Here is a 26,357-nt window from a genome sequence, read left to right as displayed (position 1 = left end):
TGAATCTGAATGAGATCTATGCTGGTTAGAGTAATCTTGGTTGTAGGTTTTGCCTTTCATCACTTTAAGTATGTCCTGCCACTCCCTTCTGGCTTGCAGAGTTTCTGGGGATTATGGGGATTCCCTTGTATGTTATTTGTTGCTTTTCCCTTGCTGCTTTTAATATATTTTCTTTGTATTTAATTTTTGATTAATTTGATTAATATATGTATTGGCGTGCTTCTCCTTGGATTTATCCTGTATGGGACTCTCTGTGCTTCCTGGACTTGATTGACTATTTCCTTTTCCGTATTAGGGAAGTTTTCAACTATAATCTCTTCAAATATTTTCTCAGACCCTTTCATTTTCTCTTCTTCTTTTGGGACCCCTATAATTCGAATGTTGGTGTGTTTAATGTTGTCCCAGAGGTCTCTGAGACTGTCCTCAATTCTTTTCATTCTTTTTTCTTTATTCTGCTCTGTGGTAGTTATTTCCACTATTTTATCTTCCAGGTCACTTATCCGTTCTTCTGTGTCATTTATTCTGCTATTGATTTCTTCTAGAGAATTTTTAATTTCATTTATTGTATTGGTCATCATTGTTTGTTTGCTCTTTAGTTCTTCTACGTCCTTGTTAAACGTTTCTTGTATTTTCTCCATTCTATTTCCAAGATATCATTACTCTGAATTCTTTTTCAGGTAGACTGCCTATTTCCTCTTCATTTGTTTGGTCTGGTGGGTTTTCACCTTGCTCCTTCATCTTCTGTGTGTTTTTCTGTCCTCGCATTTTTCCTAACTTACTGTGTTTGGGGTCTCCTTTTTGCAGGCTGCAGGTTCGTAGTTCCCGTTGTTTTTGGTGTCTGCCCCCAGTGGCTAAGGTTGGTTCAGTGGGTTGTGTAGGCTTCCTTGTGGAGGGGACTGGTGCCTGGTGCCTGTGTTCTGGTGGATGAGCCTGGATATTGTCTTTCCAGTGAGCAGGACCGTGTCTGGTAATGTTTTGGGGTTTCTGTGACCTTATTACGATTTTAGGCAGACTCTCTGCTAATGGGTGGGGTTGTGTTCATGTATTGCTAGTTGTTTGGCCTAGGGTGTCTAGCACTGTAGCTTGCTGGTCGTTGAGTGGAGCTGGGTCTTAGCACTGAGCTGGAGATCTCTGGGAGAGCTTTTGCTGTTTGATATTACATGGAGCTGGGAGGTCTCTGGTGGACCAGTGTGCTGAACTCGGCTCTCCCACCTCAGAGGCACAGGCCTGATACCCAGCTGGAGCACCAAGACCCTGTCAGCCACACAGCTCAGAAAAAAGGGAGAAAAAAAGAAAGAAAGAGAAATAAAATAAAGTTATTAAAATAAAAAAAAATTATTAAAAGGAGAAAAATTAGAAAGTAATAAAAATGATAAAGAAAGAAGAGAGCAACCAAACCAAAAAACAAATCCACCAGTGATAACAAGCACTAAAAACTATACTAAAAACAAAACAAACAAACAAAAAAAACGGACAGACAGAACCCAAGGACAAATGGTAAAAGCAAAGCTATGCAGACTAACTCACACAAAGAAGCATACACATACACACTCACAAAAATTGAAAAAGAAAAAAAATATGTATATATATCTATATATTAAAAAAAAGGACGAGAGCAACTGAATCAACAAACAAATCTACCAATGATAATAAACTCTAAATACTAAACTAAGATAAACATAAAACTAGAAACAAATTATTTGCAGAAAGCACACCCCAAGTCTACAGTTGCTCCCAAAGTCCACCGCCTCAATTCTGGGATGATTTGTTGTCTATTCAGGTATTCCACAGATGCAGGGTACATCAAGTTGATTGTGGAGATTAATCCGCTGCTCCTGAGGCTGCTGGGAGGAATTTCCCTTTCTCTTCTTTGTTCACATAGCTCCTGGGGCTCAGCTTTGGATTTGGCCCTGCCTCTGCGTGTAGGTCACCTGAGGGTGTCTGTTCCCCGCCCAGACAGGACAGGGTTAAAGGAGCAGCTGATTAGGGGGCTCTGGCTCACTCAGGCCGGGGGGAGGGAGGGGTACGGAATCCAGGGCAAGCCTGTGGTGACAGAGGCCGGCGTGACATTGCAACTACCTGAAGCATGCCATGTGTTCTCCCGGGGAAGTTGTCCGTGGATCACAGGACCCTGGAAGTGGTGGGCTGCACAGGCTCCTGTGAGGGGAGGTGTGGTTAGTGACCTGTGTTTGCACACAGGGTTCTTGGTGGCTGCAGCAGCAGCCTTAGTGTTTCATGCCCGTCTCTGGTTTCCGCACTAATAGCCACGGCTCGCGCCCATCTCTGGAGCTCATTTAGGCGGTGCTCTGAATCCCCTCACCTCACACACTCCGAAACTGTGGTCTCTTGCCTCTTAGGCAGTTCCAGACTTTTTCCCAGACTCCTTCCCAGCTAGCTGTGGCACACTAGCCCCCTTCAGGCTGTGTTCACACAGCCAACCCCAGTTCTCTTCCCGGGGTCTGACCTCCAAAGCTGGAGCCTCAGTTCCCAGCCCCCACCCACCCCAGCAGGCAAGCAGACAAGCCTGTCATGCTGGTGAGTTCTCGTTGGCACCAGTTCTCTGTGTGGCAATCTCTGTGCTTTGCCTTCTGCATCCCTGTTGCTGCGCCCCTCCATGGCTCCAAATCTTCCCCCCTGCCCACCCCTGTCTCTGTCAGTGAAGGGGCTTCCTAGTGTGTGTAAACTTTTCCTCCTTCACAGCTCCCTCCCCAAGGTGCAGGTCCTGTCCCTATTCTTTTGTCTCTGTTTTTTCTTTTTTCTTTTGCCTTACCCATGTACGTGGGGAGTTTCTTGCCTTTGGGGAAGTCTGAGGTCTTCTGCCAGCATTCAGTAGGTGTTCTGTAGGAGTTGTTCCACGTGTAGATGTATTTCTGATGTATTTGTGGGGAGGAAGGTGATCTCCACGTCTTACTCCTCCTCCATCTTGAAGGTCTCTCTCTAGGTATTTTTTGATTTCCTCTTTGATTTCTTTGGTGATTGGTTGTTTAGTAACATAGTAACATATTGTTTAGCCTCCACGAGTTTGTGTTTTTTACAGTTTTTTTCTTGTACTTGATTTCTAATCTCATAGCATTGTGGTCGGAAATGATGCTTGATATGATTTCAGTTTTCTTAAATTTCCCGAGGTTTGCTTTGTGGCCCAGCATATGATCTACCCTGGAGAATGTTCCATGTGCACTTGAAAGAATGTGTATTTTGCTGCTTCCAGATGGAATGCTCTATAAATATCAATTAAGTCCATCTGGTCTAATGTGTCATTTAAGGCCTGTGTTTCCTTATTGATCTTCTGTCTGGATGATCTGTCCATTGATGTAAGTGGGGTGCTAAAATCCCCCACTACTTTAGTGTTACTGTCAATATCTCCTTTTATGGTTACTAGCATTTGCCTTACGTATTGAAGTGCTCCTGTGTAGGGTGCATATATATTTATAATTGTTATATCTTCTTCTTGGGTTGATCCATTATGAGGTAGTGTCCGTCTTTGTCTCTTGTAACAGTCTTTATTTTGAAGTCTGTTTCATCTGATATGAGTATTGTTACTCCAGCTTTCATTTGATTTCCATTTGCATGGAGTACCTTTTTCCATCCCTTCACTTTTAGTCTGTATGTGTTCCTAGATCTGAAGTGGGTCTCTTGTAGATAGCATATATACAAGTCCTGTTTTTGTATCCATTCAGCCAGTCTCTGTCTTTTGGTTGGAGCATTTAATCCATTTATATTTAAGATAAATATTGATATGTATGTTCTTACTGCCATTTTGTTAATTGTTAGGATTTGTTTTTGTAGGTCATTTTTCTTCCCTTCCTCTTTTGTTCTCTTGTGATTTGATGACTATCTTTAGAGTTGTGTTTGGATTGCTTTTTCTTTTTTTCATGTGTATTTATTGTAGATTTTTGGTTTGTGGTTACCATGAGGTTTTGATATAGAAGTCTATACCCTATACACGATTGTTTTAAGTTGCTGGTCTCTCAATTTCAGATGCATTTCCAATATCCTGCATTTGTACTCTCCTCAACAGTTTCTAGTTTTGATATCATATTTGTTTGTGGATGATTTCCTACCTTTATGTTTGCCTTTACTGGTGAGCTTTCTCATTTGTAATTTTCTTGTTTCTAGTTGTGTCCTTTTCTTTTCCGCCTAGAGAAATTCCTTTAGCATTTGTTTAAAAGCTGGTTTGGTGGTGCTGAATTCTTTTAGCTTTTGCTTGTCTGTAAAGCTTTTGATTTCTCCATCAAATGAGAACGAGAGCCTTGCTGGGTAAAGTATTCTTGGTTGTAGGTTTTTCCCTTTCGTCACTTTAAATATATCATGCCACTCCCATCTGGCTTGCAGAGTTTCTGCTGAGAAATCAACTGATAACTGTATGGGGATTCTGTTGTATGTTATTTGTTGCTTTTCCCTTGTGCTTTTTAATATTTTTGTCTTAATTTTTGTCAGTTTGATTAATATGTGTCTTGGTGTCTTTCTCCTTGGGTTTATCCTGCATGGGACTCTCTGTTCTTCCTGGGCTTGAGTGTTTCCTTTCCCATGTTAGGGAAGTTTTCAGCTATTATCTCTTCAAATGTTTTCTCAGGCCCTTTCTCTCTCTTCTCCTTCTGGGACCCCTATAATGCAAATGTTGGTGCATTTAATGTTCTCCCAGAGATGTCTTAGACTGTCCTCATTTCTTTTCATTCATTTTTCTTTATTCTGTTCTGCAGCAGTGATTTCCACCAGTCTGTCTTCCAGCTCACTTATTCATTCTTCTGCCACACTTATTCTGCTGTTGATTCCTTCTAGTGTGTTTTCATTTCAGTTATTGTATTGTTCATCTCTGTTTGTTCTTTAGTTCTTTTGGGTCTTTGTTTAACATTTCTTGAATCTCCTTGATCTATGTTTCCATTCTTTTTACAAGATCTTAGATCGTCTTTACTATCATTACTCTAAATTCTTTTTCAGGTAGATTGCCTATCTCCACTTCACTTAGTTGTTCTTCTGGGATTTTATCTTGTTCCTTTGTCTGGAATATATTTCTTTGCTGTCCCATTTTATCCAGCTTTCTGTGTTTGTGGTCTCTGTTTCTCAGGCTGCAGGTTTGTAGTCTTGTGTCTGCCCCTTCGTGGGTGAAGTTGGTCCAGGGGCTTGTGAAGGCTTCCTGGTGGGAGGGACTGGCGCCTGCCTACTGATGGGTGGAGCTGGGTCCTGTCCCTCTGGTGGGCAGGGCCGTGTCAAGGGGTGTGTTTAGAAGTAGCTGTGTGCTCAGGATGACTTTAGGCAGCCTGTTTGCTCATGGGTCGGGCTGTATCCCACCCTGTTGGTTGTTTGGCCTGAGGCATTCCAGCACTGGATCCTGCAGGCTGTTGGGTGGGGCCAGGTCTTGGTGCCAATTTGGTGAACTCCAGGAGAGCTAACACTGATGAACATTCATTGGGGCCTCTGCCACCAGTGTCCTTGCCCACACAGTGAACTATAGCCAACACTTTCTCCCCCAGAGACCCTCCAAGACCCACAGGTACATCTGTCCCAGGCTCCTATGGAGTCACTGCTTTGCCCTGGTCCCAGTGCACATGAAATCTCGTGTGCCCCCTCCAAGAGTGGAGTCTCTGTTTCCCCCAATCCTGTGGAGCTCCTGTACTCAAACCCTGCTGCCCTTCAAAGCCACATGTTCTGGGGGCTCCTCCTCCCAATGCCAGACCCCCAGGCTGGGGAGCCTGATTTGGGGCTCAGAACTCCTACTCCTATGAGAGAACCTCTGTGGTATAATATTTTCCAGCCTGTGGGTCACCTACCTGGCAGGTATGGGATTTGATTATATTGTGAAAGCACCTCTCCTACCGTCTCTTTGTGGCTTCTTCTTTGTCTTTGGATGTAGAATATCTTTTTTGGTAGGTTACCGTCTTTCTTGTCGATGGTGTTTTAGGAGTTGTGATTTTGGTGTTTTCATGAGAGGAGGTGAGCTCAAGTCCTTCTACTCCACCATCTTGTCTCCTCCCTTCACCTGAGCAAGTGGCCAGAGGTGCAAGTTAAGGCATCATAGTGGATGGACACCACTGTTGCCACGTGAGCAGAGCTTTGTGGCCAGTGGGAAGCGGTTTATGGTAAAAGATGCTTAGGCAAGGCTGTGGGAAGGGGTGTGAGCTCCCTTGCCCTCTCTGAGCCTCCATGTGTTCACCAACCTGGAAGATCCTATCTTCATTTTCTTTTGTTGGATGAGATACAGAAGGACTTTCCTTGAGAGTATGTCCACATCTCTGACAAAAGGGTATCTTCAGTCTATTAGTAAATTCTGGTCTAAATTCATTAGTTAAAATAAGGATAATTACTTAGTATTCAGAACCCATCTCTGACTAAAGATTAATTTCATAATAAATCTAAAAATATTTAAAATAACAAGTGACTACTTCAGATAATTCTTCCAAGGGCATATGGAAAGAGAGGAATACATAATCCTCAGAAAACAGTGCCTTCCAGATTGATTTGCAGTTGAGTCCTAAGGAGTAGCGGGCCCTTCAGACCTAGACAAAAATGCCATGAGTGGGATCAAAATTAGTTCAGGACACTGATAGGTCAACAACATGAGAACAGAATTTTTTTTTAAGCATTTTGCCCTTTTTTAAGGCAGTGTCTTAGTTTTCTGCCTTTGCTCACCTACGGATAATGGACACAAGTCTATATAGAATGGAGCCCGAGCTCTTGGAGCAGTGAGTATTTCTGAAGGAGTCAAGGTTTGTGCACTCAGCATGTGTTCACCAACCACCTAGGATATACCACTTATTTTAGGGGTCAGTTCCATACCCATCCCCCGAGTTCTGCAGCTTTCCCCCCCCACATTTCTCTACATTTGCAAAGTGGTGTTGGCTTAACAGAGTGTGTTCTATGGAACTCAGATGCTCGAGAAAGAAAAGCTTCTCTTGCAGAATAGTTTGGGAAGTGCTGAGTACTCTCTCCACTCCTTGCAGATTTACAACATACATTAATCAAAAGAGAACTTGGTGGAAATTGCAGTAGGCAGCAGAGTTTCTCTGTCTGGGTCTGCTACCAACTAGCCGTGGGGTTAGGGCAAGTCCGTACAGCTTCAGAGGGCTTGGCTGGCTTATCTCTAACACATGAGCACTTTCTCAGCCACCTTAACAACTGCCTCCTGACACGGCCTCAGACTGTGGGAATCTGGAGCAGACATTTCTGGCTGCCCTCCCAGATCCATTTCTTCCTTCCTCCTCTTCAATTCCTATTTTGCTCAGCTATCTACCCTCTGCCGTGCACCACACATGCCCCTGGGGACAGAGATCTCCCTTCAGCTGTACTAAGCCAGGGGTAACCACATCTTCCTTGGCTTCCTTTGTGATTTGCTGGGAGCCTGGGTGAAGACTTTCACTTCCTGGCATGTGTCCAGTAGTATCCCTCTGTCTTTTCCCCGGATGCTGGCTGGGACATATGGGATAGCTGTGCCATCTCCTTACCAGAGGACATGGGGGAGATGGAGCCAAAAGAACAGCAGAGAATGGAGCTAGGACCACCGAGTTAAGTCCACCCTGAATCCCACTCTGCCTCTGGACTTCTAGTTGTGTGAGCCAACATATTTATTTATGCCAATTTGATTGGGCCTCTCTGTTATTTGTAGTTGAAGTCATCCGGATGGATACGTCACTCTCTAAAAGGTACTCTCCTTGGGGACCCTCAACAACCTAGACAGAGTCTGTCTCCAGGACCTGCTTGCCCCCTGTTGCTTATCCTCCTTTAAAGAGTATTTGAGTTGGATCTGGTTTTTCGCCTCTGCTTAGCCTCTGTGGACAGGCTCCATTGCCCTTGGCTTCGTGTTGCTCCTCCTACTCACACAGCCATGACTTGCAGGGAGTCCAGTCAGTGGTCAGAACCCTGGACATCCTGCTTGGCTGGAAGAGGTACAGGTTTCCTGGAGGTCCCGCTTGTCCAGGCCTCCCAGGACCATCCCCAACAGGGCAGCTCTGCCAAGCCACGGTGTCCTCCAGTTGCTCCTAGCCCCTTCACTGGGACCAATTTTCATAGACCAAAAAAGTACAGATATGGAGGTTTAGGAGTTGCATGGTGGAGGCTCTCACTAAAGCCTCTACAGCCTTATACTGAGGCCTTGCATTATTATTTGTAAAGATGATGCCCTAAGACTACCAGTATCAGAATCACCAGATTCATGTGCCAGATAGACGCTTGTTCAAAATGCAGATTCCCGGACTCCTTGAATAGTATTCTTGGGATTGAGCTGTGAAAGCCCTATTTTTCACAGCCTACACTCTGAGTAGCTCACATTCTGTATTACCCCCTAGATAGCTCAGCTCCTAGCCTCAGCATCTGATAAAAGAGGCCAAGGCAATGAGGGAGGGGGATGGGAGAGGAGACAGAACTATGAAGGCCAAAGGAGAAGTGGGAGGTGTGATAGGAAGATGCTAGACTGTTTCAGGTGCACAGCCGTGGAGCTATGCCTAAAGGCAGACTCAAATTACGACAGCCATTTTCTCTCCAGTTTCTACAACTTTCACCTTTGTGCATCCACTATTCACCTTTGTCCTCTGGCATGCTTTGTCCCCCGACATATCCAGCATCACAGTGAAACCCTCCACAAATCAAAGAGTCAGTGACAAAGAACTAGGTGAAAAATAAAATGTGCAAGATCCAAAGGTCAGAGCAAAGTTTTATAAGATGGCAATTGACGTCACAAAAATCGTGCATTAGAGTTAGTAATTTCTCACATGTGAAATATTTCCCAATTCCCAAGTCCATGCCGGTTCATACTGCTTATTTCACGCTTTGCACAGCTTTATAAGTTTTCTCCCAGTGAGAAAGGGAAACTGACCCACCTTCTTCCCTTTTCTTATGAGATGTATTTTACACAGTGACTGACACAGCAGAATGCAGACTGTAACTGAAAACAATACCTGTAATTTCTGGCTGCTAAAACTTCACTCAGAGTTGAATTTAGGGAGGTTTAGACACAGCAAGGAAAAGATGTGTTCTGTACCATTTTTTTTTTTTTTTCTTTTTCAGAAGGTGATTGATGGATGGGAATTCAGTTTATTCTAGAATGTAGATCTATTCAAAATGGACCTCTGACAGGTCATTCCCTCACACGCTCCTCATATTCATAGCTAATCCCCTTGTCTCTTTTATAAGAACAAATCTACATACCCTCATGCCCTCACTACTCCAGTTTTCATTGGATATTTTGACAAAGTACTTTTCACCTTCTTGCTCATTAGGGGCAAATGAAATTAATCTGAGGTCTGGAACACTTGGCCATTCTAAGTCACTATGCAATGGACTAAAAAAATCCATGCAATGGACTCTGATTTTTGGATTCTAGTTTTAAAACAATTACATTGGAGACGTCACACACAGTCCGTTTGTAACGCAGAGGGCTTTCAAGGTCAGGTGTTAAAAGTTTGGGCCTTCTGGTCAGTAACGTCACCCCCATCTCTCATTCTCTAGTTTAGTGGCTCCCAAAATGGCTATGTATCAGAATCACTTGAGGAATTCATAAAAATACAGATTTTCTGACTCAGCCCCAACAAAAAGAATCTGACTTTCTGGATTTGGGGCCTGGGAGTCTGATTTTCTTTTTTTTTTTTTAAAAATATAAGTTCCCTGAGTGATTTTCATGCAGCCACCAAGGACCCATTTACAGAAGACATTTAGGAAGCACTTCTCTGATCCAGTGGTTCTTGAACTTGCGTGTGCATCAGAAGCACCTGGAAACCTTATTAAAACACAGATTGAACCCTCAGAATTTCTGATTCAATGGGCCTGGAATGGAGGCTGAGCATTTGCATTTCTAACAAGTTCCCAGGTGATGCTGACACTGCTGGTCTGGAGACCGCAATGAGAACCACAGCTCCAACCCAGGTTACTTGTGAGCATATTTATTATTCATTAGCACTTCTATTATGTGGCCAAAGACTGGGCTTCAGAAAAAGGAATAAATCTCTCAGGTCAAGGGTAACCCACCTGGCTGAGCATCATAATCATCTGGGAGCTTTTTCTTTAACATTTAATTATTGGGGTTAGGCTTGGGCTCCATCCCAGAGCTACTGAGTCAATGTCTCCAGGATGCCCTGGGAATGTGTATTGTTTTGAAGTTACCCAGAAGATTCTGATTACAGGGACTTGAAAACATCGCCTTAGATGAGCCGCACTTACGAGTTCATGAATAACTTATACTAAAAAATTGTTGTTTATCTGAAATTCCAATTTAATGGGGCATCCCATGCTCTTAAATATTTGTAAATCTGGCACCCCAACTCACTCAGCTGCCTTTGCAGGAGTTTGTTTCCTCTGTGTGTTCTCTCTTTTGCTCAGCATAGCCCTATCTTAAATGCTCAGTGGAGTGGTGGTAAGGAGGGCAATCCATGAAAACAGAATGTGTGGGGTGAAGAAGAGAAAATTAAGATGTTTCCTCAGGAAAGGAAAGATCATTAATCTAGAAAGCAGAAACAAAATCAGAAAAAAATACTGGCTGCTAATGGTTTTTTAACCAGACAATTCGTCAACTACACAGACGAATAAAAATACACCCACCAAAGATGCTGTTAAAATGTTCCAACTGAAGCCATATATAATTAATTTCAAACAAGCATAAGCGATAAAAACTCAAATACTTCAAGGTGTGCTGAGTGAAAGGCAGGATAAATCTACATCAGGCTTCAAAACGGATGCTTCCAGGTGAGTCTGGGGTTCAGCCAGAGACAGGGAGGTAACGATGTCTGCTTCCGCCCTGTTGTACTGGAAGCTAAAGAGCCTCAAGATGAGACTCTCCCAGTGTGTCAAGGATGAGAAGAAACAGACAGCTCGGCACCTGACAACAGCACGTAACTACTAAGAGACTGAATCAAAGGAGTGGAACAAACAATCAAAACAAAGAAGAAAAATTCATGGATGCATCTAGGGAAAGTGATCTGGCAAAAACCACTGCAGAGGCTGAGGAACCCCCGTGATCACCACGGTCCCTGTAAAGCAAGCAGCTTTCTCCCAATGCACTTCTGCCATTTCAGAGGTTAGGGGTTGGCACACTTTTCCTGTAGAAGGCAAAATAGTAAATCTTTTAGATTTCGTAGGCCAGATGCTCTTTGCTGCATCTACTCATCCTCGGTGTTGGAGCAGGAAAGAAGCTTGCAGACAATACGTAAACGAATAGGCACGGCTGTGTTCCAGTAAAACTGTGTTCACAAAAGTAGGTAGTTGCTATAGAGTGAGCATCTGTCTCCCCCAAATTCATGTGTTGGAGCCTAAATCCCAGATGTGATGGTATTTGGATGTGGGGCCTCTGGGAGATGGTTAGGTCATGCAAGTGGAGCCTCATGAACGCGGTTAGTACCCTTATGCTCACTCTCTGCACGCTGCCCTGAGAGGATATGAGAAAACCACAGTCTGCAAACCTGGAAGAGGGCTCTCACCAGACAGTAGACCTGCTGGCACCTTGATCTTGGATTTCCCAGCCTCCAGAACTGTGAGGATTACATGTTTTAGTTTAAGCCACCTGGTCAACAGCCTATTTGTTACAGCAGATGGGCAGGCAGTGGGATGTATTTGTCCCATGGCCCATAGTTTGCCAACCCCCATCATAGATGAGCCCGCGTGGCAAGGGCAGCAGCATTAGGGGATTCTGTGGAGCACTCAGTATTCTAATGGTAGATGCTCAATTAAAAAAAAACAAACGCTTCATTAACTCCTCACTATACATACAAGGGCAGAGTGTTTAAAGGTCACCCCAAAGTGTAAAGGCAGGAAATTAGGATTCTAGAAACAGAAGTTGTTCATTTGAAATTCTGGGACTGTGTTATAAGAAGGAAAGAGAAGACAAGGGGACCAAACATTTTAGCATGTGTTTAGAAAGGTTCTCTTAGTGGCCCTGACATTCAGAGACAAGTTGACTGGGAGAGGGACACTGGTGCCAGTTTCTCTGTCTTTAAGCTGCTACTTTTGAGGGTCCATCCCATGATAAGGTATCATCTTCCTTGATCAGGGATGTTTCCTCACCTTCTCAATTCACTAATTTTGCATTTAGCATCCTAAGAAGGGTCCTTCACCCAAGAGAAAAAACTAAGTCACAATGGCATAGGATTTTATACTTTATGCTAGAATATATCACCTGTGGTGCATGAACACATAACTTCAATTGGCCTCCTTTATGACACTGGTTAATGTTTCACCTGAGGTCTCCACATCAGCCAAAAAACACATAAGCATGCATTTTACATTGTATAATTTAAAAGTTTTATTTCCCCCCACAATTAGCAAATGGGTTTCATATTAGTTCAACTGGAAGTTTTCTTCCTGTAGTTGCCCTTCTCATTGACTACACCGTTGGCGGGGAAATTGCTTTCTTATTGGGGAAGGGTTATATTTCATAGAAATGCTCTGAGCTAATCACGGAAAAGAGAGGGTCTGATCCAGCAGCCCCTGAAGGAGTTGATCAGGTCAAGGAGTCCTTTCTGCTGCAGGCCTGGTCAGGTGGGGACAATACAGGCTACTGAACCTGCCCGTAGTAGATGCTGGCAAGACTCTCCTTGCAGAAGTGACAAAATGCAGCCCCTCTGATCAAGAAATATAAAATCCACATAATCCCTCAGTCCCTGCCAAGTCCTCTTCCTCAGTGGCCTCGTGCAGGAGCATTTTAGCTAAGCAACAACTGGCTTCTGCTTTGGGGTCCAATGAGCATTCTTCACCAAGTGCAAGATTGGTCTTCACTCCAAAGTTCACTGTTTATACAGTTGTTGGCTTGTGCTTTAGAGGGCTGGTCTCTGCCTCTCCCAGGAATGGTGGTATCACATCAACAACAGCACGAAGGCCCAGGCCAGCAGTAGTAGGTGGAGCGCAGGGGCACAGCTGCCAGACGTCCTCTGAGCATGCATCACAGCAAAGACCGCATTAGTGTGGTTGGTGGGTAACTCTACATTGCAGATCATCCCTTCACAGCAAGACCTACACTCCTGTTACCAAAGGAAGAGGAGAAGGAAAGAGCAAGTGAATAAAGGGAAGAAGAGGGAAGGGTCAAATGAAGAAAAACAAAAGCCTTCTTCAGCTCTGAGGACAGAATTATTTTTTTTATCTCTTATGAGTATATAAATTTTTATTTCAACTTAAAAATTTTCTAAAATATAATGGCATACAAGAGAAAAATGCTATCTTATTTTTTAAATGTTTGAGACTTAATAAAAATTATGAATTTGAAAATATACCTTTTTCCTATCAAATTGACGAAGATTTCCAAAATGTACATGAGCCTGGGTCCATGACATGGTAGTAATTTTGATATTCTCAAACACTGCTACTGAGAATATAATTGCTTCAGTTTTTCTGGGGAGTAATTTGGCAATCTTTATCAAGAGCTTCAAGATTATTTATATAAATCAATCCAGTAATATGCACCAAAATCACAAAGATTATGTGGGGCTTTTTTTAGAATAGAGAAATATTAAAAGCTGCCTAATATTTTTAATAAGGAATTAGATAAATTATAGTACAAACACATATTTTAATATTATGTAGCCATTAAGAATATTTCTGAAGAATAGTTAATAGGTAAGTTTTCTTTAAAAATATTTTTATTTTATATTGGATTATAGTTGATGTGTTAGTTTCAGGTGTCCAGCACCTGAACAGTTATACATAGACATGTATCTATTCTTTTTCAAATTCTTTTCCCATATAAATATTCCCAGAATATTGAGCAGAGTTCCCTGTGCTATACAGTAGGTCCTTGCTGGTTATCTATTTAAAATATAGTAGTGTGTAAATATCAACCCCAAACTCCCAATTTATCCCTCTCCCCCACCTTTCCCCTTTGGTAACCATAAGTTTGTTTTCAAAGTCTGTGAGTCTGTTTCTGTTTTGTAAATAAGTTCATTTGTATCATCTTTTTTTTTTTTTTTAAGATTCAGCATATAAGTGATATCATATATTTATCATGCTAAATCAGAAAGACAATCTCCAGGTCATCCGTGTTGCTGCAAATGGCATTATTTCATTCTTTTTAATGGCTGAGTAATATTCCATTGTATATATGTACCACATCTTCTTTATCCATTCATCTCTCAATGGACATTTAGGTTACTTCCATGTCTTGGCTATTGTAAACAGTGCTGCAATGAACATTGGGGTGCATGTATCCTTTCAAACCATGGTTATATGCCCAGGAGTGGGATTGCTGGGTCATATGGTAGTTCTATTTTTAGTTTTTTAAGGAACCTCCATACTGTTCTCCATAGTGGCTGTACCAATTTACATTCCCACCAACAGTGTAGGAGGTTCCTCTTTTCTCCACATCCTCTCCAGCATTTATTGTCTGTAAACTTTTTGATGATGGCCATTCTAACTGGTGTGAGGTGATATCTCGTTATAGTTTTGATTTGCATTTCTCTAATAATTAGTGGTGTTGAGCCTTTTCATGTGCCTCTAGGCCATCTGTATGTCTTCTTTGGAGAAATGTCTATTTAGGTCTTCTGCCCATTTTTTGATTGGGTTGTTTTTTTGATATTGAGCTGCTTGTATATTTGGAGATTAATCCTTTGTCAGTTGCTTCATTTGCAAATATTTTCTCCCATTCTGTGGGTTGTCTTTTCGTTTTGTTTATGGTTTCCTTTGCTGTACAAAAGCTCTTGAGTTTAATTAGGTCCTTTTTTTTTTCGTTTGCTTGTTTTATTTCCATTATTCTAGGAGACGGATCAAAAAAGATATTGCTGCGATTTATGCCAGAGTGTTCTGCCTATGTTTTCCTCTAAGAGTTTCAGAGTATCAGGCCTTACATTTAGGTCTTTAATCCACTTTGAGTTTATTTTTGTATATGGTGTTAGGGAGTGTTCTAATTTCATTCTTTTACATGTAGCTGTCCAGTTTTCCCAGCACCATTTATTGAAGAGGCTGTCTTTTCTCCATTGTATAGTCTTGCCTTGTTTGTCATAGATTAATTGACCATAGGTGTGTGGGTTTATCTCTGGGCTTTCTATCGTGTTCCATGGATCTATATTTCTGTTTTTGTGCCAGTACCATACTGTTTTGGTTACTGTAGCTCTTTGTAAGTGGTACAGTCTGAAGTCAGGGAGCCTGATTCCTCCAACTCAGTTTTTCTTTCTCAGGATTGCTTTGGCTATTTGGGGTCTTTTGTGTCTCCATACAGATTTTAAAACTTTTTGTTTTAGTTCTGTAAAAAGTGCCAGTGGTAATTTGATAGGGATTGCATTGAATCTGTAGATTGCTTTGGGTAGTATAGTCATTTTGACAACATTGATTCTTCCAATTCAAGAATATGGTATATCTCTCCATTTGTTTGTGTCATCTTTGATTTCTTTCATCAGTGTCTTATAGTTTTCTGAGTACAGGTCTTTTGCCTCCTTAGGTAGGTTTATTCCTAGGTATTTTGTTCTTTTTGATGCAGTGGTAATTGGGATTATTTCTTTGATTTCTCTTTCTGATCTTTCATTGTTAGCATATAGGAATGCAAGAGATTTTTGTATCCCACAACTTTACCAAATTCATTGATGAGCTCTGGTTGTTTTCTGGTAGCATCTTTAGGGTTTTCTATTTATAGTATCATGTCATCTGGAAACAGTAACAGTTTTACTTCTTTTTCAATGTGGATTCTTTTTCTTTTTCTTCTCTGGTTGCCATGGCTGGGACATCCAAAACCATGTTGAGTAGAAGTGGCAAGAGTGGACATCCTTGTCTTGTTCCTGATCTTAGAGGAAATGCTTTCAGCTTTTCACTGTTGAGTATGATGTTAGCTGTGGGTTTGTCATATATGGCCTTCATTAGGTTGAGGTTGGTTCCCTCTATGCCCACTTTCTGGAGAGTTTTTATCATAAATGGGTGGTGAATTTTGTCAAAAGCTTTTTCTGCATCTATTGAGATGATCATGTGATTTTTATTCTTCAATTTGTTGATGTGGTGTACCACACTGATTGATCTGCGTATATCAAAGGAGGTTGGTCCAGGGGCTTAAGCAGGCTTTTTGGTGGGAGGGAGTGTTTCCTGCCCACTGGTGGGTGGAGCTGGGTCATGTCCCTCTGGTGGGCAGGGCCGTGTCAGGAGGTATATTTAGCTGTGTGCTCAGGAAGACTTTAAGCAGCCTGTCTGTTGATGGGTGGGGCTGTGTTCCCACCCCATTGGTTGTTTGGCCTCAGGTGTCCCAGCACAGGAGCCTACAGGCTGTTGGGTGGGGCCACGTCTTGGTGAGAAAATGGCAGGCTCCCAGAGGGTTCATGCCAATGAGAACTTCCCAGAACTACCACTGCCAGTGTCTTTGTCCCTGCAGTGAAGGAGACCCTCCAATACCAGCAGGTAGGTCTGGCCCAGACTCTTATGAGGTCCCTGCTTTTCTCCCTGGGTCCTAGTCACACAAGACCTTGTGTGTGCCCTCTAAGAGTGGAGTTTGTTTCCTCCAGTCCTGTGGAATTCCTGTGACAAACTCCAGTGGCCTTCAAAGCCAGATTCTCTGGGGGGGGGGGGCTCCTCCCATTGCCAGACCCCCAGGCTGGGGAGCTTGATGTGGGGCTCAGAACTTTCACTCCTGTGGGTGAACTTCTGTGACAGAATTATTTTCCAGTTTGTGGGTTGCCCACTGGGCCGGTATGGGATTTGATTTTATCACAGTTGCACCCCTTCTACCATCTCCTTGTGGCTCTTTGTCTTTGGATGTAGGATATCTTTTTTGGTAGGTTTCAGCATTTTTCTTGTCAACGGTTGTTCAGCAGTTAGCTGTGATTTTGGTGTTTTCTTAAGGGAAGATGAGCTCGTGTCCTTCTACTCTGCCATCTTTTCTCCCAATAGGTAACTTTTTTTTTTTTATAAGCAGATATTCATTTTTTAATTATTATTTATTTTTGGCTGTGTTGGGTCTTCATTTCTGTGCGAGGGCTTTCTCCAGTTGCGGCGAGCGGGGGCCACTCTTCATCGCAGTGCACAGGCCTCTCACTATCGCAGCCTCTCTTGTTGCGGAGCACAGGCTCAGCAGTTGTGGCTCACGGGCCTAGTTGCTCCACGGCATGTGGGATCTTCCCAGACCAGGGCTCGAACCCGTGTCCCCTGCATTGGCAGGCAGAGTCTCAACCACTGTGCCACCAGGGAAGCCCTAGGTAACCTTTCATACTGTAATTTTTCTAAGTGGAAATGTTTCTTTGAGGTGGGAATTCAGGAAGGGCCTGGCTGGGCAGTTCTGGCTTGGGGGGGGTCTCTTAAGTGGTTGCAGTGAGACAGTAACTGAAGTGCAAACATTTAGGAGGTTAACGACCTCTCTGAGGACAGAATTGAGTTGGCTTTTAGTCTGTGAGTCATCCAGGCCCTTGGGCACCCTTCCCCCCACTTACCTCAAAGTAAAAACCATCTTGAGAGTCTTTTCATTTTAAGTGTGATTTACCTGCATCAACCCAAGCATAGGCAAGAGAAAGGCAAACTGAATAAGACTGCTTAACTGAGCCAACAACTCTTCTGAAGGTTTGTAAGCAGAAACACTGAAACAAAAATAAAAGCTAGGAACCTTTTGGATTGGTCATTGATTTTCTTTCTCAGTACTACTTGTTAGGGGATAATTATCACTCTGTTGTCTGTACTAACACTGATTCCTATCTTTACAGTGGCAATGGCATGCTCCCTCACAGCACAAGGTGTTCTCAAGGGAAGCACTCCCTGTCATGATATCGGATACAACGCCTCAACCTGATAAACCAGGACATTCACAGAGGCTTTCAGGATAAAGTATCTATATCAAATGGCTTCCAGGATGGTCAGGTAAGATAAAGTATCATCTACCTCAGTGGTTCTCAATCCTGGCTACACATCAAAATCACCTTGGGGAACTTAAAAAAAAAAAAAAAAAATCCCTGAGGCCCAGGATCTCACTCTGAAGTTGCTTCAATTGGTATGGGATGCCCACCCCCCACAAAAGCTCCCCAGCAGATTCCAGATTCTCCTTTGTAGCTGGAGCTAAAAGCCAGTGGTGTCAGCAACTGAACTTTTCTATGAAACAGAAACTGACTCACAGACATAGAGAACCGACTTGTGGTTGCCAAGGGGGAGAGGGGTCGGGGAGGGAAGGATTGGGAGTTTGGGGTTAGCAGATGCAAACTGTTATATATAGGATGGATAACCAACAAGGTCCTACTGCATAGCACAGGGAACTATATTCAATATCCTGTGATAAACCATAATGGAAAAGAATATGAAAAAGAATATATGTATAACTGAGTCATTTTGGTGTACAGCAGAAATTAACACAACACTTTAAATCAACCACACTAAACTAAATTTTTTTAAAAAGCCACTGGTGTCAGGACCATTTTCTTTAGGTATAGGCTAAATTGAATTCTAAGATCTCATGAAATTAACATACCTTCAAGTAATTTTTTCTCAACCATTTCAGGATTCCAGGCATGTAAAAGAGTAAAATGCTCATTTAGAATGGTAGAATGAGAAAACTGAAGAGATAGATTCATCTAAAATGTATCTATTGCTCATTTTAATAAGCTGGGGTTAACCTCTCAGAGTCTCACCTCGTCTAAGCAGAGGCAGTAAAAGTGAGACAAGGTTTCCTTTGTAAAAGTTTGTCACCATTTTCCTCTTTCCACCTTCTCGGTGCAGTGCTCTTGGTGATTTCTAGCCATAAACGAAATATGTAAGCTGGGCTCTATAGTGTTGGTCATCCTCTCATGCATGGACTGTTTGCTTTTGGGGCTTCCAGAGTTGACTTCAGACAACTCACCCAAAGTCCAAGGTCTAGACCCCGGGGTCTAGCTCTGGAATCTGAGAATTATCATTTGTTTTTAGTAATATTATTGTTTGATGGACAGAAAGGCTGCTTCTTTCATCTCCATTGTATCAGTGTAAGGGAGTCTCTCAAAGTATACGTATGTTTGACATTATTTATCCTTCCTGCCTCTTTATATACAACCAGCCATCACCATCAAGAAACCACAGGACAGTAGCTTTACACACACACACGCTCCTTACCGTGTGTTCAGAATCTCGGCTGTGGTGGCAGCCAACAAAATGACATTCGCTTGTGGAGGCACACTTTTTGGTGATGGATGTACTCCTTCCATGACTGGTAAAGTGATGTACTGTCAAACAGTACTGTGTATCTAGGCAGAAAAAAGCAACTTATTTTTTTTGCAATGTAAAAAACTAACTTTCAACAGTCACTTCAGAAATGACTAAAATTCAGGATGATCCTTAAGTTTCTAGGCGGTATTGCTGAACAGGCATTAGCTTCTGAAGCACATGTCTATTTTTAAAATGAATATAAATGGGCACTTATTCTTTGGTGCCAGGTAAAGCTGAGAAAAAATTGGACAAGCTTTTCATCAAAACCATAGGTCCAAGAAGTAGGGGATATGGGGACATATGTATGCATATAGCTGATTCATTTTGTTATACAACAGAAACTAACACAGTATTGTGAAGCAATTATACTCCAATAAAGGAGTATAACTCCAAAAAAATAGGTCTGCTCATTTCATAAGAAAGTGTCAGTATGTCTGTGTTTCTCCCTCTGAAGCACATGTTCTGTAACTCTAACATAAAATGAAAACTATATATGTGAAATGCAGTGGGTCATAGCACTTGTTGCATTATTCCGCATATGTTTCTTTATATACTAATAGGCCATGTGGCAACCTGGACTGAGAAGCAGGTGCCTCAAATTACACACCACGAGCACCTTGCTTACTCATCTAATTCTTCTCCGGGCTCTAATCCTCCCAGCGTGTTTGACTTTTCCCCAAAGTATTTCCAGCTCTTCTCCTCCTCTTTAGTTAGTTAACTCTTACCGTCTCTGCCCCCTCCCGCTCCGCAGGGCTAGTTCATTTCCACACAGATTACCCCTTATACCTTTAATCATTCACATTTTATTCTTAGGGTTCTTTCAAGAACGTGATTTCATTCACTAACCTAGGACATTCCACTTTAGCTCTGTGCCTCTTACTCTTTAGTTATCTCAGGCCAATGCAGTGCTGCTTAGTTTATTGAGAAGGGACTACAGCAGCAATGCCCTACAAGTGGGGGCAGGGAGCAGGAAAACACGAGAGTTGAGAAGACGGGCTTAGGGAACTGCCTCTGTCACAAGTGAAGAAGCCACGTGAGAGCCTTTGAGCTCATGTTCGTTTCAGTAAAATTGTAAGTGCCCGGTGTTTGACAGGGCAAGCACTACGTAACGTTAACAATAGCAAATGCCTAGTAAGTGCGTACCACCAACCAGGCTGTCTTCTAACATGTATTCACTCATTCAATCCCCCCAGTAGGCCTTAAGATAAGTCATATTAACATCCCCATTTCACAGATAAAAAAACTGAGGCTTACGGTCACATAGGTGGAAAGTGGTGGAAGGTAAGACTGTCACGTAGGCAGTTTTCCAGGGTTTGTGCTCTTCACCAGCACACTATCGTGCCTCTTAGTACACTCAGCATGGAACTGGGCGTGAGCAGAGTGCTCTGCAAGAGCGGCTGACTGGGACCCTGCAGGACAGGGAACCACTACCTGTTCTGAAAGGCATCCCAATCTGTACTCCAGACAAAGAAGAACTGAAAACTGGTAGCTGCGTGTGTTCATAGAGACTGTCACACATGCTAAAGCAGCCCTACAAAGTCAGAGTAAAAGCCGGGGTAAATAAGAAATGTCATTCTTGTCATATCCTGTTACCTAGAGAACCTCTTTTAACAACCCTGGCAGACCACAGAAGCAGAGCTATAAAGTGAAAAGGAAACCTGAGATGACAAAGAACCATAGCCACAGGCCTGTGTACCCCAAGAAATGGTTGACTATCAATCACCCACCTCAGTAAATGACAAGGTGAAAAGTAAGCAATTACAGCCTCAGAATTCCAGATGGTTAGTATCTTTGGGGCTTGGCTGGTGTACAATCAAGAATGTACTGTTACGCACGCTGGAATGCAGGGGGCATTCCGTGTCCATCTCTCTACGAGTCGGGCTTTCAGGGTGGATGGTGAAGAGCTGGCTCTCCCCTCCCTGATATTTTCTTGTTGGCAAAAAGCTGCAGCACCCCTCTTTTGCTCCCATGTTTCAACAGAGGTGAAATTCTAAAACCCAGAAATTTCCATGCATGTTCCCATTAAAAGTGGCTTTGATTAATGAGAGACAAATTGGAACGTGCACAGACCTAGTAGGAACAGCATTTGGTAAAATTCAAAAGAATAATGCCAGCCATAAAGATAAGGATAAGAAAAGTGCCAGCCAGTGTCCATAAAGAGGCTGGACATCAATGCCCCAATCGACCACTGTTCTAAACCCTTCCCATCCAGTTCTTGGGAGAATTTAAAGCAAATGGTTAAAGAATGATACCCACCCCCTGACACAAGCTAGTTAAAGAGAGACATCCGCCAACCTCAGAAACATTGAAATTAATGTTTGTGAAAAATGTAAAAACAAATCCCCAAAAGCATACATGCACTCACAAGCACAATTCAGTCAACCACTCTTCAGAACTGTAAAATAACCTCAAGAAAAAAATATTTTGATTAATTATTCTTGAAAAGAAATAATGAAAAATACTGTCCATGTAAATGTCACAGCCATCTGTGCTAATTTACAGCGTAAGATTCTCAGGCCCAGTAGAGGTCTCCAGTGTATACTATTTCTTGGTTCCACACTTTGGCATCATCTGGAAGAGGTAAGGCTATTCCACTGCCATAATGTGATACAGAAATTTCCAAAAGATTCAAGGTAATAGTAGACCAAAACTGGTAATCTCCAAGTCTGGAAGAGTTTGTTTTTGTTGGCCTTTTACATCTGAAAACCTAAAAAACAGTGCATCCTATAATCCAAATAGCCTGATCTCCTTATAGTTCTAAGTAGAGTTTTTCAATTACAAATCATCCATCAGCACATCCTGTCTGCTTTACCTCCAAGTTTATATGTATTATTAAATCATTCTTGCCCCCTATATTCCTGCCACATTAGTCCAAGTCACCATCTTCTCCTGCCCCAAAACAATGAAAGACCCCATTTGGTGTCCCCTTCTTCTCTTGTTCCCAACCATCCATTCTGCACTCAGCAGCCAGAGCAATATTTTAGAACACACCTAGCATCTTGTACTCCATGGCTTAAACACCCTACTCCCTTCACTTCACATTTACAATGAAATCCAAACTTCTTATCAGAACAAATAAGATGCTGCACATCCCAGTCCTTAATCTTGATCAGATCCTTTCTCCATCTCCTACTACACCTCACCAGCCAGCCTTCTTCCTGTTCACAGAGGAAGCCAAATCTTGCCTTTGCATTTGCTGTTCCCTATTCCTGGCATGCTCTTCCTACAGATGTCCATGCAGCTGACTTGTTTTGGTCATTTGGTTCTCAGTTCAAATGTATATTCCTCAGAGAAGATTTCCTGACTACCTAGTCAAAGGCATCCCTTCAGTCTGTCAATATTTACTGAGCGCCTAATATGGTCTAAGCACTGGATTAGGCACTGGGGATCTACCAGGGGACTAAACAAACTAAAATGATGCTCAAATGTTTGTTGAATAAATGAATGAGTTTCTCAAGCATCAGTGTATCTCAAGAGTACAAAAACCTTCCTTTGCTTTAGCCAGTAAGTAGGACTTTTCTAGCGGTATCATCAAGCATTCCTGACATTCTTAGAATGCCCTAGTCAACATTGTGGTCTATTTGTTCTCCCTGGTAAATATTAATTAAGAAATTCTTCCTCAAAGCACATACAACTACAAATTGAGGCTATGCATCAGTTTCCACGTACTCTCAGAGCAGTCTGATGTCTGGATAGTCTCGTCAAAAAAATCTCTGATTTCTATAGAACATCATCGGCCTGCTGGTTTGCTAATCTCATCACATAAGACGCCTCTGCTCAGGGCCAGTTAAGAGAGATCTAAATGAGGTCTGATCACCAAAGAGTTCCAAACTCAGCACACTTACTTTGTGGGCACCATTTGTCTTCCGCCCATCGATTGCAGTTATAATTATCCCCTGCATTTTCACAGGTAAAACACTTGAAGCTGTTTGGAAACGGTGTCGCTTTAAAAAAAAAATGCAAAGGGAAACAGTATGGTTAAAAATTTTTTTCAAACATCAAATATGGCATAAAATTAGCAACTTTTACTAGATCAAATAAAAGTTACAAGTCATTATCCTTACAATTTCTGTTTCTGTGGAGCTGGGCTTAACTGCCACACTTTGGGGAATTTTCTTTATTCCCTTTTCTTTGAATATTTCATCTATGAATATCTACTACAGAGTAATGCAAATGATTCCATGAGCCACTTTGAAATATCCATGGTATTGTTCTATTATAATTTATAACTTGGGGATAAGTGAGGGTTGAGTGGACAGGCAAAGATGGTGGCAATATTGGGACCAATACTTTGATATAGTATCGGCCCTGAAAAGAACTGGAGTCACATAAACCTAAGCTTGAATTCTGCGCTTCTCACTAATTAGTTGTATGATTTTTTAACCTCTAAGAAATAATAATAGTTACAATAATAGTGACAGTGAAGATCCCCATGACTTGCAGAGATAAAGATTAAACAGCAGGTTGCAAGAAAAATATCTAGTAGAGTCCCTGGCACATCAAACCAGGTTGGTTTCCATCCATATGTACTTGCATTACAGCTACATTTAACTTCAAACAAGTAATCTCATTCGATATATGTCAGTTATCCCAACATTAGACCTCTATCAGGAATGTAACATTTAATAGAAGGATGATAGTAATTCACAGGCCCTTGTACTCAGGCAAGAGTGTTACTGAAAGGAGGAATTATGAGCTGCCGGCAGTCTGGATTGAGAACAACTAGTATGTTCTTTTTGTCTTTATGCTTTCTTTTTCCTGCCTTGTATCTTGTTATTTTGTTGGGCGAGAAGTCAAAAGGAGAATAAATTTGACATTTCTCTATAGGCCAGAGTATAAAGCCCTGTATGAAACTTTCAGTTCTCCTATTTTTGGAGAATGAAACAGACACAGATCAAGGTAACCCAAACCATCCCTAAGTTGGGATGATAATTAGAAAGCAGTGGGTATTTCACATACAGGGGAGGATATATCGATGCATAAAACAAGAGCAAAATATCAAAAGCTAAAGTTCAGAGGACATGAAATTAGTTCTTGCAATACATTTCAGTTTTGCCTATGCATAAAAGTGAATTAGGTAAGTAAATAAATAATGAAATAATGAAATCCATTTTCACCTATTAATTCAGCACAGTTTAAAAAATACTAAAACTCAGTGCCGCTGGGTAAATAGTTAATGTATAAACTGGCACAACCTTTTTGATTTAGTAATTCCAAGCATCTATTCTAAGGTCATTAGCCAATTGAAGAGGAAACTGCATTTAAAAAGATTTTCAATGAAGCGTTAACATTTAGCTTGCTTGTGAGAGAGTGTGTGTGTGTGCGCGCACATGCACTCGTGGGGGGCCAGTATAAAGCATGGGGAAATAGTTTCCTCACATAGCCAGCTATGTGAGTAAAAAAATTTTCAATGTAAGACATTAAGCTACTGCAAAATTAAATTTGTGTGATCTCTGTCACGAAGTTAAATACACATACAGAGTAAGAACAGTGGAAGGAAACACAGTTGACCCTTGAACAACGTGGGGGTCAGGAGCGCCAACCCGCCATGCAGTTGAAAATCCTCATGTAATTTATAGTCAGCCCTGCATATAGCCCTCTGCAGACCATGTAGTACTAGAGTATGGACGATGGGAGAAAAATCCACATGTAAGTGGACCCAGGCAGTTCAAACCCGCATTGTTCAAGGGTCAGCTGTATTCAAAAATGTAAAGAAGAGCTCACTCTGAATCTTGGGATTATGAATAAATTTTATTTTCTTCTACACATTTCCTGTCTCTTTGGAATTTTCTATAGTAATCAAATATTACTTTTTTCTCTTTAATAATTTTTTCTTATAAAAGGTTAAAAATTTGTCAATAATGTAGATTTTATGAAAACTATGTCTATGCTATGCCATTAAGCTATCAGTATATGATCACTATCAATTTAGAAATTTGTAATAAATGATAGTTCAAGATGTGTGTGGGCTATTATTCATGTGTATATGTATATGGTTGTGTAGTATATACGTGTGTACACATACACCTACTAATGACTGAATGTCCTAAAAAAACAAAACACAAAATGCAGAATGGTAATCATATAGGAGTATGGAGTATGAGTACTCCTCCTTTAGGAGTATAAGGACAGTGGTTCCCAGACCTGGCTGTGCATCAACAGTGTCAGGAGAACTTTTTTAAAAAGAAGAGGGGGAAAAGGGAAAAAAAATATTCTGCATACCACCCTCCTGACTACTGAATCTCAGGAGAAGGGACCCAGGAATATGTAGTTTTAAATGCTTTTATTGCGATTCCGATACTCTTACAGATGTGGGAACCACTGGCATTCACACTTCCACGAAACAATTTTTATCTATAACAAATTCTCTGTAAAGTATATCAGAGAAGTTTTACTTGTCTGGAGAGAAAGGAGGTGAGATTATATATATGTTAATGCTTCATTAAAAGTCTTTTTAAATGCATTTTCCTCTTCAAATGGCTAATGACCTTAGAATAGATTCTTGGAATTACTAAATATATATATATATATATATATATATATATTTTATATATGTATATATAGTGACTGTGCATAATATTAATGAAAATCTAAGTAGTATTCCCCTCCAAATTTCAAACATGCTAATCTGTTTTCAAAATTGTTAATGGCCATTTGAAAGTATATAGAATTTATGCAGAAGCTTCCTAGAGTCAATATCCTTCTCCAAGGAAGAGATCAACAAAGAACACTGAATTTCTCCTGCTGAGCCATTCTTATGGACAATGTTTAGAAGATTATTTTAAACAAGAACCCTTTTGAGACTTCAGCAGGAAGCCAAACCATTTTAAAGAAATTGAGAAAATTTCTGTCACCATGTGTTAGTTACCCTTACTCATGGAAGTAGTGAAGACTTTCTGATTTATGCTGGGTATAAACCAAACGTTCCAGAAAAGGCAAAGTTACTATAGGGAAACAGGGACTTCAAACAGTTACTCTGACCCCCCATCACCAATGATGGTGACAACCACTACTTACGGTCAAGAGGAGGCCGCACGTTATAGAAGTTGATGTTCTTGGCAAATGCCCGGTTTTCTGAGAAGATAAAGGTCTGGGCCACAGCTACAGTGAGGGCATGACAGAGGAGCAGCATTCTGACTCTGGGTGTGGAAAAGTCCAAAACTCATATACCTACGGTGAAAAGAGACTGGTTGAGTTTATTTGCATTTTATACATCACTAGGAGTACGTTTTGCTTCTGTTTGGAAAGCTTGACTATTCAAATATATTCAACAATCTACTTGTTCTGTAGGGCCAGCACCTGTGAGTAAACTGCATTCT

The 26,357-nt window shown here is 41.6% G+C and overlaps 1 protein-coding gene and 1 long non-coding RNA gene across 4 annotated transcripts in view; one reads left to right on the top strand and one right to left on the bottom strand.

The window, feature by feature from the left end:
- Positions 1-26,357, top strand: part of LOC133097769 (uncharacterized) — a 141,851-nt gene that overhangs the window by 89,886 nt on the left and 25,608 nt on the right. Inside the window, exon 2 of the long non-coding RNA XR_009702058.1 lies at positions 17,574-17,727. This is a non-coding gene — a long non-coding RNA (uncharacterized LOC133097769). The remainder of the gene's footprint in view (positions 1-17,573; positions 17,728-26,357) is intronic.
- LYPD6B (LY6/PLAUR domain containing 6B) overlaps positions 12,207-26,357 on the bottom strand; it is a 221,935-nt gene continuing 207,784 nt past the window's right edge. For all 3 annotated transcript variants that reach the window (XM_061199930.1, XM_061199940.1, XM_061199949.1), the window contains 4 exons: positions 26,056-26,208; positions 22,884-22,982; positions 18,946-19,076; positions 12,207-12,935 (listed from right to left, as the gene is read on the bottom strand). In XM_061199930.1, coding sequence (XP_061055913.1) covers positions 12,771-12,935; positions 18,946-19,076; positions 22,884-22,982; positions 26,056-26,170 — 510 coding nt within the window. In that variant the 5' untranslated portion in view covers positions 26,171-26,208 and the 3' untranslated portion in view covers positions 12,207-12,770. The remainder of the gene's footprint in view (positions 12,936-18,945; positions 19,077-22,883; positions 22,983-26,055; positions 26,209-26,357) is intronic.

Source organism: Eubalaena glacialis, chromosome 1, assembly GCF_028564815.1.
Source record: "Eubalaena glacialis isolate mEubGla1 chromosome 1, mEubGla1.1.hap2.+ XY, whole genome shotgun sequence".
NCBI lineage: Eukaryota > Metazoa > Chordata > Mammalia > Artiodactyla > Balaenidae > Eubalaena > Eubalaena glacialis.
Note: the sequence above shows the minus strand (reverse complement) of the source record. Positions and strands in the feature narration are given on the sequence as shown.